This window comes from Rhinatrema bivittatum, chromosome 6, assembly GCF_901001135.1.
Source record: "Rhinatrema bivittatum chromosome 6, aRhiBiv1.1, whole genome shotgun sequence".
NCBI lineage: Eukaryota > Metazoa > Chordata > Amphibia > Gymnophiona > Rhinatrematidae > Rhinatrema > Rhinatrema bivittatum.
The window spans coordinates 254122073-254135504 of record NC_042620.1 but is presented as its reverse complement, the minus strand read 5'-3'; the positions used below and the strand labels follow the sequence as shown (position 1 = coordinate 254135504).

General features: G+C 44.1%; 1 protein-coding gene and 1 long non-coding RNA gene across 3 annotated transcripts in view; one reads left to right on the top strand and one right to left on the bottom strand.

Annotated features, from left to right (window-relative positions):
• Positions 1 to 13432, top strand: part of SLC5A2 (solute carrier family 5 member 2) — a 67039-nt gene that overhangs the window by 16917 nt on the left and 36690 nt on the right. For both annotated transcript variants that reach the window (XR_003857499.1, XM_029606838.1), the window contains exons 2-3: positions 7365 to 7436; positions 13028 to 13132. Coding sequence is in view for 1 of the 2 variants with exons in the window: in XM_029606838.1 (XP_029462698.1) it covers positions 7365 to 7436; positions 13028 to 13132 (177 nt within the window). In the remaining variant the exon portion in view is untranslated. The remainder of the gene's footprint in view (positions 1 to 7364; positions 7437 to 13027; positions 13133 to 13432) is intronic.
• Positions 5408 to 7425, bottom strand: LOC115094118. Its single transcript, XR_003857500.1, has 2 exons — positions 7144 to 7425; positions 5408 to 5648 (listed from the first exon to the last, which is right to left on the bottom strand). It is a non-coding gene; the product is annotated as an uncharacterized LOC115094118 (long non-coding RNA).

Sequence of the window (13432 nt, the reverse complement as noted above, 5' to 3'; positions counted from 1 at the left end):
AGGGTAAGAGGAAAGACTACATTTAGGGGGGTCATTTTCAAGGCTTATCGCACGCGTGTGATAGCATGCTGGGGGTGGAGTGGGGGGAGAGTCGGGGCGGCGAGGGGAGGAGTCGGGGCGGCAAGGGGGCGGACTCGGCGAATAGCGGGTAGCGTGCCGAATAGTACCACCTTTCACGGTGGCGCTATTCGGTGCGAAAGCCGGCAGCAAAGACATTGCGGTGGTGTGACGGCTGCTGGCATTCATAGGCCCGCCCCCCGTTTTCGCAGGATTCATCATTCTGCGATAGAATGATGAATCCAGGCCTTAGTGAGCTGTATGCTGTGGTATTTGGACAGAGGGATTCTTGGGGGGGGGGGGGGGGCAGTATTTGTGCAATTTAAGAGGAATTTGGTATACTATTAGCCAATGTGAAAAGGGTTGCTATAATATTATTTAATGTGTTCTTTTAAGATTTTTGAGAGACAGGAAGCGGTATTGCTAATATATCAGCAGTGTTGGGGAAGGTATTATAATTTTAAGCAGTATAAGTGGTGGCTGAAGTGGTAGATATGTGAAACCTGTAGTATTTAACCATCCTTGTAAGATTGTCCCACTGTTAAGAGATTAGATTGGGGTTAATTAATGCCCAGTCAGTTAAAGGAAAAGTGAATATAATCAATGATTTCATTTCAGATGAACAGATTGATATTTTATGTATTATGGGGAGTTGGCTCGGGGAGACTGATCTTCCAATAGGTTTTGCATTTTTTTGGTCACTTTAGAGAATGGGGATAGGGAGTGCATTTGACCCTGTTGGGGCTTCAACTCCCGGTTCATCAGCCTATGGGTAGTGAACGGCTGGCCATGAAATTCCCTAATCTTGTTTTACTCTTGGTGTATCAACCACCTAGAGAGTAATCTAATTCTATCCTGCAGTTAAATACTGCAATTGCCAGATTTTATTTATTTATTTGCTTTTGTATACAGATTCATTGGAGTACATCACATCGATTTACATGTTGGCGTGGAGAAATAGTAGGACGAGCGTGTCTTACTATTTTACATGAAACGGAGGCAAATTAACAATTAGTACAATTACATTTTAGCAAATTAACAGTTAGATTTTACATTTGTTTCCCCATCTAATGATAGTAGGTGATTTTGATTTGCATATTAATATAGGTGGGGGAGGGCTTCCAGTGTTTTTATGAAATGTATGTCTAATTTTGGCTTTATGCAATTAATTAATGTATTCATGCATATGGTAGGACATATGCTGGATATGGTATTTCATAATGGGAATTGTGCCACTAATGGTATTTCTGGTAAATTCTTGGTGACCCCTGTATCTTGGCCAGATCACCATTTTATCTCCTTTAAAGCTGAATGTCAGTTGCAGAAAAAACTAGTACCCCTGCAAGTTAGTTATGTTTATATTTAAGTGGCTGCTTTTATTACTCTCTGAATAATATCTAGCTTCTAATAAGTAAACTGACTTGCTGGCTTGTTGGCTACAAATGATATCATGTTTCTATTTCAGCTTCTGAATTTGCAATGTACTCTGCACTTGGCAGCTGGTGCAGCTGGGGATGCAGTCAAAAATATGTTCAAATAAGTAAACAATAAAATGGTATCTATCTTGATGTGTTAGTTCTTTATCAAACATATTCATGAAAGTGTGTTAAGCATTAATGTGCCAGAACACATGCCAATAGTGAGATCTAGATATCAAAAAATAGGGATGCAATAACTGATCGCTGAGGTATGCCATTCTTCACTGGGCACCTATTAGAATTAGCTTGACTAGTTTGTAGAATGAAGCAATACTTAGAGATGAGTTCTCAAAGGAAGCATACCATATGGCTACAAGGTACTTTTTGAAGGAATTTCAGGTAGACACAATGGTTATGCTTGGACAGGACAATGAAAAGAGCCTCAAATTTTGTCCTTCTTCAAATCTATAGCAAGGTAAGAAACCAACAGTGGAGCAGCCCAGCTAGAATCCACCGTATTTATCAGGAAACTGAAGGTCAATTGGATTTCAAGCATTGATAGAGATATCACTGAAAGAAGGCTGTTCTGTACCTTTTCTAATCCTGCTCTAACTTTTTTTGAGTCGAGGGCTACCAGAATTGCACACAATACTCAAGATGCAGTTGCCCCATGGAGTAGTACACAAGCATTACGAAAATCTCTGTTTTATTCTCTTTGTTGTCAGATAGTTCCTAACATTCTATTTGTATTTTATTTATTTTTTGTATTTATTATTATATTTATATTCCGCCTTTCAGGCACTACAAAGTGGATAACATTCAGGTACTGCTTTTTTGACCACTGCCACACACAAAGCTGAGGATTTCACAAGGATTCCAAGGTGCTTTTCTGGGTGGTGATTCCTAATACGGAACCCAGCAATGTGTACCTGCTAGTTGGAATTATTTTTTTCCTATGTGCATCACTTTGCACTTGTGCACATTGAATTTCATCTGCTATTTAACTGCCCAGATCCCTTAGCAATTCTTCTCTATCTACTGTAGTTTTAACAACTTTGAATAATTTTTGCATCACATTCATATCTGATCACCTCACTCACTGCTACCTTTTCCGATCATTTATGAATATGTTAAACAGCACAGATGGTTAAGAGTGAACATAAATTGGAATTCTCTATCAAACAAGTGGAATAAATCAGCCAGAGAAGTGGATTACATCATCCACATCCGACAGCACCAATACAGAAGTGCCTTCTGAATTTTCTGAGCATGTGCAGTAGTTCCCAGGCGGCCGCTACTTCATGAGTCCCCTTGATTTTGCTGTCTGCTTTTTCAGCCCAGATGCGGTTCTCTCTCTTTTTATATATTTATTCCTACCACTAAGAGCGTCTTCTGTTTTTTTTCCCTCCCCCTCATCCGTCAAGTCCCCTTTGAATTATCCCCACGTGTGGATGGGAAATGTCCATCATGGACGCTCACACTAAGTATGCTAGCTATCATCATCTGGGGACAAGAAACAATGTTCTTAATTACACTCATTGATGGTAACTTTAAAACAGCCATGCGGGCATAAATGAATGCGATTATGCAGGCTCGCGCACATTGGATGCAACCATTTTATAATGAGTGAGTATATGTGCGCATCTTATAAAATTGGCTGGATGTGTGTAAATGTGCGCTATTTTATATGGATGCATGCATGTGCCGCTTCTACCGTGTAAATGGGGGTGGGGATTTTAATATTCATGCGCGCCGACACAGTTACCAGTTCATTCCCATTTTGCCTAATTACAAGATAGGGCTTCCCCCCCCCCCACCTAGCTAACTAACCTCTCTTTTACCCTACCTGCCCCAAACCTTAAAATCCCACTGACTAGCCTAGTTTTTTGTTGTTTTATAACTCACACGCCAACTATAGCAGAAGTAAAGTTACGCGGTAAGGGACCCCAGCGCGCGCTTGTGTGCGTAAATACTTAGGCGCCGGTTTGCATTTTAATTCCGGGAACGCCCATGCCCCGCCCCTTTTTTGGACTTTTCTTTGTGCGCGTACCAGGAGATATGCGCATCCATGGATGCTTCTGAAATACGCGTGCCGAGAGACTCACTTATTGCCCTGATTTGGCGTGCGTAGGGCTTTTAAAATCTACCTCATTGTGCAAAGATGTCCCTGCAAATGGAGCCCTTCAGGAACTACAAGTTAAATATTCCTGCCCTCTCCATCCGATTCACTGCTATCTGCCTCACAGAAGAAAAAAGAAGCAGATGATGTAAAGCGCATTGTTTAAAAGTCTGGACCATAAAAGAGTGCTACCTTGAGGGTACTCTTTGCAAAAAGCTAAAAAAGCAAAGTGAGCACAGTAGTCTGAATTCATCAAAAAGGGGGAACTCTAGAACTGTTGAATTTGCTCTTAAAGAATAAATCTTCTTCTAAGGATAAGGCCCATAAGTGCAGACACTTGTCACAAAAAAGCGCTCCTTGAAAAAGAGGCGAGCAGATCCAGCAGTACCACAGACTTTGGCTCAGTGATCTGTAGCACAAGAACCTTTCACCCCAGAGAGATCATTGGAGCATAGAGTGGCCTTGCTGCTGATTCTATCCCCGCAACAGGTGCTACAGTAAACTTCGGCACAGTGCAAATCATTGGTGTCACAAATGGTTTTTGCCCTCAGTGCCCAAGATGACCTCAGTGCCAAAAGAACCATCGATGCAAAATGCCATTGATACACAAGACTACTACCCTAGTCCTTGTTCTAGAAATGGATGAGTCCTTTCCAGGGCCTTCTACTAGTGCTCTGGTAGGACCGGCTCAAAGAGGCAAAGACATCAAAAAGTTCAAACAATTCATGAAAAATCAATTTATTAATATGCCAATATCATCATTGTCTGTATGTTATATTTGCCAGTCACGGAGTTTGCCTGTGACTGGTATCATTCATCACTCATGAGGCTCCACAGCTGCAGGCCGCTGTGCTCCATCCTGCGGCAGGACGCCACTGTCACGATATTACGCCCTCTTCCCCATGAGTCCTCTCTAGGTGCACGTGCATGCAAGGCACCATCCCTTGAAGGCCCCATGGTGGGAATCTGAGCTGCTGGTGCCTCCTGATGACATCACATGGCTGAGTATATAAGGCTCAGCCTCACACCCTAACCTTGCCTCAGCAACAGGTCTCCTGTTGTGCCTTGTATTTTCAGTGTGTGTTGCCTCAGCGTCTCCTCATATTGATCTGCCTGCCTTGTCTCAGCAAGCCTTGCCCAGCCTGTCTCGTCCAGCCTTGTCTTGCTAGTCCCATCCAGTTGTCTCCTCTTCTGTCTTCGTCCTTATTTGGCTTGATCTCCTGGTACTGACCTTTACCTAGGACCAGATTACGCTTGCCTGCTGTCTGGACCAGACCCTTGCCTTGGGCCTGTCTACACTTGCTTGCCGCCTGCCCCAACCATTGGCCTGTTCTAGTATCTCCAGTCTGCTGCCTGCCCTGACCCCGGCATGTACCTGGACTCTTGCTTACCCTATCGCCCTAGGGACCTGCCTAAGTCCTACTAGCTGCCAGAACCCAAGGGCTCAACCTGCAGAGGAGACAATTCATATAGGTGAAGCTCCAGTCTGTCCTGCTTCAGGGCGCATTCGCCAGCTGTCTGCGTAGGCCTCATAGGTTCTCCTATGAGGCTGCTTCAACTACATTACAGCATTAAGGGCTCATTCCCATACTACTCATCACACTGTATGAGGAAATCTGATGTTCTGGCCCCCTTTGGGAACTGTCAGGATAAACCAGTAGATATTCAGCTAGCCATTTACACTCAAACAGTTTGAAATAAACCCACCAAGTTCAGAAAATAGTGAAGAGGTTTACGTTTTTAATTTACTGAAGTATTTTTTGGGGGAAGAACCAGTCATTTGGCTTAGAATACTTGTAGATACCCAACTAGGATTTCCTTTTTTTTTTTTTTTTTAAATTGTATTTATTTTCTTTTTATTTTTTTGTTGACAGTAGGTGACTTGTGTTGGATGAGTTACAGGAATACTCAGCCATTCTGCACAATCCCTGATGCTGTTTCATGACAGTTATATCAACGGAGCAGTTGCTTTTCCTGTAGAGTCCCTGGTGTCTTATGGTGCACATGTGACACTGGGAATTTTCCTCTTTCTTATTTTGCTGGCCTTTGATCTGCTGGATAATTAATAATTACAGAGTTACATGGTGGTGGACTGTGCCCAGCAGGGGGTTAATGGATATACAATCTCTGCATGCAAATCTCTTTACTCCTTCTTGCCTCTCCTTTTCCTTCTTTCTTATTCTATTTTTCTGTCTCTCTTCCCCGTATATTGTTGTTATAATATTAGCGAGTTACCAGTGTAGACCAGGGGTGGCCAACTCCAATCCTTGAGATTCTTAAATAGGCCAGGTTTTCAGGATATCCACAATGAATATGCATGAGATAGATTTGCATGCACTGCCTCCATTGTATGCCAATCTAACTGGCTAATTCTACTCCTCTCCAAAACACCTACTGCCCACCCCAGGAATGCCCCCGACATAGGTTAAATTCTAGCCAGGTAAAGAGCTATCCAGCTAGAATTTAACCGGATAAGTCGCCGAATATCACGGCTAAACCATTTAGACAGATAACTTTTCAGTTATCCATGTAAACGGCTTTTGAATATCTACTGCTATGTGTCCAGTTTATGAGTACTGATGCATCTTAAGTGGTATACTTTATCCTAAGACTGCAAGATCCATGGTCTACTAAGAGAAGGAAGGAATTGTGTCTGATGTGAGGAGACATTGTATTATTGTGTATACTCTAAACCAGTGTTTCCCATCCTTCTCATGGAAGTACACCTAACCAGTCAGGTTTTCAGGATTGCCACAATAAATATGGATATCGTGAAAACCTGACTGGTTAGGTGTGGCTCCAGGAGAGGGTTGGAAAACACTGTTCTACACTATTGGAGTAGAGAGTGGGAGAAGTAATGGTAAGGAGTTCTCCTAACCATGGGAAAGATGTATACACTGTAATTGTTAAGCAGCTAGTATGCTAACTGCTATTGTATTCTTGAAACTGCCCCAGACTAGCTGTGGAAGCCTATGTACCCTGATCTAATCAGTGACTTTCACCTCAGTATTCTACATGCTGCCTGCTGATAGCACCAGAAAGTAAATGTTTGTCCCATTATATCTTTGGAATAGGTCCCTGGTTTTTGAGGCAGTCAGAAGACAGCAGTCAGAGAGGGTCATAGTGGGGATTCTCACAAGGGTGAGGTCCCTAACCAGTTCAGGAGGTTTCACACCTCTTTGCCTCTGGGTCTGGGTCCACTACACCATGCGCTTGATCCATTTCTTCTTGAACCCTAATGAAAGACTGGTACTCAGCTCACTCAGGTACCAGATCCTCTCATATTTTATGTACCCTTCCGGGGAGGATTACATACGCACAATTGGATTCTTTAAATTGTATTCAAATTATTCTAATTCCCAGGATCTGATGCCTGCTGCTGATCTGACATAGTTTTGCAATCTGTTACCATTTATTGCTTTGTTAATGTTTTACTGTACTGTTCTGTGTTGCTGAGCTGAAATTTCCTGAAGCAGTCAGCCATGAATCTTAAAAACACATTTAAAAACTGGTAATGCTGTCTTTAAAAAACTGTCTTACTAATTATACCTGTGCAGGATGGTGGCGTCTCTGAGGGGCGTGCAAGTCCTCTTCTGTTATCTTCTGCCTCGGTGTTCTACATTTTGATGGCGTTCCCACTGTACCCTTTAGCCTTTTCAGCCCTTGCATTCTCTGTATCGATGGTGTTTTCTCCGGCATTTGCAGACTGTATTTTGCATTTTGATGGAGTCTCTGACATTTATTCTCTTCTCCTTTTTTGTTTCTTTCAGTCTATGCGCCGGACAAATCGTGGCACGGTGGGAGGATACTTTCTGGCTGGGAGAAATATGGTGTGGTGGCCGGTTAGTAAAACCTCCTTCACAGCCCTTAATTAAATGAAGGTTCATCCCTCTCACTGCCAAAGCTTCCCCTTCTTGGTCCCACTCTGAGAGAGTCTCTCTCTTTCCTCTTGCTCACTCAGTTTCTTTCTCTGCCCCGTACTGGAAGGACTCTGTCTCCCTACCTCGCACCCCAAAGAGCTCCTCCATCTGTCCCACACTTGAAGGGGCTGCCTCCTCCTCTCTACTCTAGGGATGTGCATGGAAACATTTTTCAGTTTGGTTCTGTGATTCCTTTCTTTCACTTCAGGCTCAGAAATTTTATTCATTCATTCATGTCATTTGTTTATTCGTTCCTCATTAAAGCCAATGGGGGAAGCACAGCATCTTGTTTTGGGCTCTAACATTGGGGTTTTCTATCCAGTTTTAATGAAATTTGCATGTAGGCATCAGCAGCAAAGGAGCAACACTACAAGACATCAAGAGTAGGACAAAGTGGCATCAAGAGTGGCATGAATAACCCAAAGCACCCTGACAGGGGCAAACAGTCCAAACAGAGACCTACACAGCCCAAGGCATCATGAGAGAGGCAAAGCATCACCAAGAGCAGCGAACTCAACCTCGATCCAAGTGACCTAAATAACTACCATTCAATCTCAGATATCCCTTTCTTAAGTAAAACCATTGAAAAGGCAATGCTGATTCAATTCTCTGAATACCTGATAACCACAAATGCCCTAGCCCCCCACCAATCTGGCTTCTTTTAACGCACCATAACACAGAAACAACATTAATATATGTAGTAGATGCATTATGTTTCTGCATGGAGCGAGGGCAATCAGCCTTACTAATACTTTTAGATAGTGGACCCAATCTCTTCCTCACTTGACTAAAGGTCCTATGAGTAGCAGGCTCTGCATGTACTTGGTTTGCTTCCTTCCTCTACAACTATTCCCAGGTTATTTTGTTGGATACGGCACTCAGGACCCTACTCATTTTCATCTGGGATTCCACAAGGCTCCATCTTGTAACCCACCCTCTTCAACATCTACCTGGTCCCACTAGACAAAATCATTAGAGATTACTAAATCACATACTACATCTACACTGACGACATCAGCTGCTGATTCCACTCAACCAAATCAAGGCACAGCTATCGTCAACCCCAGTAACTGCCTAAATAATGCAGCATTCTGGCTAAGGCAAACTGAATCTAAACACAAAAAAGACAGAGATACTATGGATCAGGAAGCAAGAATCCAGCCTTCCCCATCCAAAAGTGACCTTTGATGGAACAACACTACCCCTTAGCTCCCAAGTTCGGAGTTATGGCTTCATACTGGGCTTCCAACTAACCATCAAGCCTCAGATTTAAGTTGTGATCAAAGCTGCCTACTTCCATCTTTGCCATCTCTGCCGCCTCCTGGATGACACTGCCTTTCTAACTGCTGTCTGAACCATAGTAGTCTCACATCTTGACTATCGCAACTCTTTTTTTGCCAGAATTCCCAACACCCTCAACAACTGCCTACAACTGATTCAAAACACTGCAGACTGCCTAATAATGAATGCAAACAAATCCACCCATCCTAAAGACCTTTCACTAGCTTCCAACCCTCTACCATACCAAATTCAAACTTCTAAACCTTGCCTTCAATGTAATGCCTCTTACCTCTAATCTGAAGTGCCTCTAGCATCATGCTGCATCAAGGAACATGGTTGAACTTCCTGTAGCTCTGACTTCCTTTTATAGGTCCTCCAGCTAGGACTTCCTGTGGCGCTGGCTGATGATATCACATCCTGCATAAGGAAGTTCTTTTCAACCAGCCAGTGCCTCAGTAACAGGTTCTCCTACTCTGCGGTGTATGTTGCAATTCCATTATTCCTAATCCTGTTTGTGCCTCCTGTGTTCCTATTCCATCTGTGTCCCCTGCTCCTGCCCTTGCCCTGCTCTCACCTTCCTCTTCTCCTTGCCTTGATCCTTGCTTCCTCTCGGACTGATCTCTCATGTCTGACCTTGGCCTGTTATCTGACTCAGCCTGCCTTGACCTCTGCCTGATATTTAACTCTGCCTGCACATCACCTGCCCTAACTCCTGCCTGACTCCTGACTTTTGCCTACAGGCTGCATGCCCTGAGTATTGGCCTGTTCCAAGACTTCCTTCACTCACTGGGACCTCGCCTAAGTCCTGCTAGTCCCTGAACCCAAGAGCTCAATCTGAGGGGACAGTCCCTGAGCGTGTCCACCTACTGACGGCATGGGCCTAGTTGGTTTGCCTGCTCAGCTGCGTCAATCACGCCTCAGTTCCAAGGGCTCACCAACTATGACACTCAAAGATCTAGCTCCAACCTACCTAAATAGATCTCTGACTCCATATATACCCACCTTCTCTCTACATTCCTTAACACAAGCCCACCTAATAGTGTCATCCCACAGAGTAATGCGCTTCATCAACACAAGAAAAAGACCTTTGTAGGTAGGTCCCAACTCTCTACCACCCCACATTATACTTGCCCCAGACCTACATTCTGAAAATAATTCTTCCTAGCAAGGGTTCATTTATTCACTGTAGAGGCTTCACTCAGCTTCATAAAGGGGCAGATTGCAGGAAAATATCAGCCAGAGGGATTTATTTCAAAATCAGCCCACAGGGTATCTGATGCTCTCATGCACTTTCCCTGCAGCACATGTGTCATCGGCTCCCAAAAGCATGCCAAGTCGACCCTAGAACCTGGCAGAAATGAGCCAAAATATCTCCAAAATAAACTTCATCTTTCCTAAATAACTAAGAAGTTGAGCACATTCTAGACCAGGAGTGAGCAGAGCTGCAGGCCCATTCCATCCATTCAAATTGGTTGGGCCCCCTACACATCTGCTTATGTCTCTATCAGCCAGTGTCAGACACATATATGTTCAGTCAAAAACAGATTTTAAATTGCAGAAACTTTATTGGCAAATGCACACTGAGACACACACAGACACATACTGTTTCTCAGACCGAGACACATCCACCACAGAGTGTGGTTGTGTGTCTGTGTCAGAGAGAAAGACACCCACACACACACACTCTGTCTCACAAACTATGCATGGGTATGTCTCTCTCGCTCACTTCCTCTGACACACACACAGAGACATGCTTCTGTTGTGCTGCTGCTTATGTGAGGTCCCCCAGTCCAGCACTGCTGCATCACGGTGTAAAGTTCTTGCTTGCTGCTAACCCTTCTCCATTCTGCAGCAGTGCCCTTCCTTTCCCAATCCCATTCTCTAGGAGACTCACTGGTTCCACAGTCAGCTGCTTCTCTCACAGCTCAGTACAGTCACCTCAGATAGAAGCCTCCCCAACACTACACAGGCACTTCCTCCTGACTTACCCCCTTCCTTCCTGTGCCTGTAACTTGCATCCACTTCTCCGCAACCCACCCACCACTCTAGTGCATTCCCACTAACTGCAGGCTACACCGTCTGCTGCTTTTATGGCTCCTCAGGCTCTGCTCTGCCTACCTACTCCAGGGGAAGGGGAACCAGAAGTGACCCCCTACTGTTCCCTGGGTTTATTAAAAGAGAAAATTAAGCCCTGGCCAAGACTGGGGAGAGCGGCTAACCCATTGTCTGACTCTGAAATTCCCAAACATGATTCATCTGGGTCACTACTTTCTTTAAGGACCTTCTGCAGACAGTCCTCAGGAAGAAACAGAGGTGAGCAGTGGTGCTGTACTGCTAGTGCAACTCCTCGTGACACTGACCCCAACTGCTGATCCTAAGTGACTCTGCCTTCTTCTGCTCGTGCTGCACCAAATTAGAGGTGGCAATGAGAGCAAGCAACTGCTTTTCATCTGACCCTGGCTCTGTTACTGCTTTTCCCCTGCTAAAATAACCTTTCTTTATCTTGTTTGGGGGACTTCTGATATGATCACTAATAGCATCGGTGCTGCTTGTGCTGGCACTAGTTCCCTGTACAGAAATAAGCCTTCCCCTTACACCCCCCTCTCTCCCCCATTCATGATACATCTGGCCTTTGTTGCCACCGGAACTATTTCTATTTACGGGTTTTTTGGCTCACATAATATTGCAAACAGTGAACTGCTAATATTCAGCATTGAATGTGTTTTTATTTGCATGGTGCTTTCTAAAAATATTTTTTTAAAAAAATATATTTATAGCAAAATGGACCCAGAGCCTGTTTCCAGCCTACAAGAATGCAACGGTAGGCTGCATGAGTGGCAGTCCTACAAACATTAATATTTAAAGTACAAAAATGTCTCACTAAAGGATAAGATATACCGGAAATGTATTTTGTTTTATGAATCGATTTAATACAGATGGCTAGTGACACTGGCTGGGGTCTTTAGCGTTTCTATACTCCCCAGGAGTATGGGGACACAGAGGTACGGCAGACAGTTACTTTTCTTTTGAAATAAAACGCACCCCGTGGTAGTGTCTGCTTCCACTAAGTGAGGCACCCCCACACAAATGCTGCAGTACAAATGATAAAACACACAGCGCTCTCTTATCTGAATACTCTGTCTTTCCTCAGCCCTCTAACTCCTGTCAATACTGTAGCCCTAACAGAAAGGCGAGAGATCTGGGTCTTCTAGCACCTACTGACAAAAGGCAATAAAAGCCTGGGCCAGTAGCCTACCTTCCTCGCTCCTATGTAAGTCTTTTTTTTTACACTTTTTATTTCACTCTGAAACACACAGAGCTGGTGAAAGGAAGCCCTCTTGCTATGAAATTCTAGAGAGAAATGCTTGAAAATGGTGACTGGCTCAAAGTTGCTTTCGGTTTCAAGTTAAAAAAACTAAATAAACTGAGAAAGCCACTTTCAATCCATGCAGCTGCCAGCTGGGACCAAAGAAGTACTTCACCTTGATTGGTTGTGCTCTTTTTTGCCCCTTCTCATTCCAGCTCTGCTCTGTCTAGCTTCAGTAGAAAAAAAAGCTGCAGTTTTGCTTGGCCTATGGACTTTAATGTATCTGAAAATAAATGGAAACACAAAATTATAATTTCTTCAGAGCCCTCGTCCATTTCTTTTTAGAATGAAACAAATATAAAATGGTCTGTTTTAGTTTGAATCATTCAATTCGTTCCAAACAAATGCACATCCCTGCTCTGTCCCAGAGCTTCCCCTTCTGTTCTACACTGGGCAGAGAGACTATCGTCTTCTTTTTTCCTCACACACAAAGATTCCTCTTTCTGTCCAATACTGGGGGGGGAGGGGGCGAGCAGACTGCCTCCCCCCCCCCCCCCTTCTCACCCTACTCTGCCACAATCGATAGCAGCTGTGTTTCTCTCTCTCTCCCTGAACTCCCCCTTCTGTCCTATACTGACCAGGGTTCCTTCCCAGAGTCCCCCGTCTGTCCCACATTGGATGGAAGGCTGTCTCCCTCATTCTCACCTCCAGAACTCACCTCGCTATTCCACCCTAGGACGGAGGCTGTTTCTCTCCCTCTCACTTCCATTCTCTCCATGTCTTATACTGGTGAGGAACTATCTCCCTCCCTTTCATCCTAAGGGGTTACCTAATCTAACACTAAGCGTGAATCTTTAGCCACCCAGGCATTTTGACTGTGGATCTCATCTGTTTTCCTGCTGACGACTTTCTCTCTCCTTTCCAGGTGGGAGCTTCGCTCTTTGCCAGTAACATTGGTAGTGGACACTTCATCGGATTGGCTGGCACAGGGGCCGCTAATGGATTAGCAGTGGCCGGATTCGAGTGGAATGTAGGGAAATATCTAAAACCATATCCATAGCATGAGACACTCAACTGGGCACAAGCATCCTATAATGAGTGAGAGCCAATGTAGTGCCTGGACTAACCGATGCAAGAAATGAGTGAAAATCTGTTAAAAATAGCTGGGGTCAATAAGGTGAAGAATGAGTGAGATTACTGTTGTGTGCAAGACCAATGATGTGAGAAATGAACAAGACTGCACTGCAAGATCTGAGGACAGTGTTGGAAGAAATGAGTGAGACTTCACTACAATGGTGTAAGGGTTAGACTTTATTAATGTTTGAGCTCA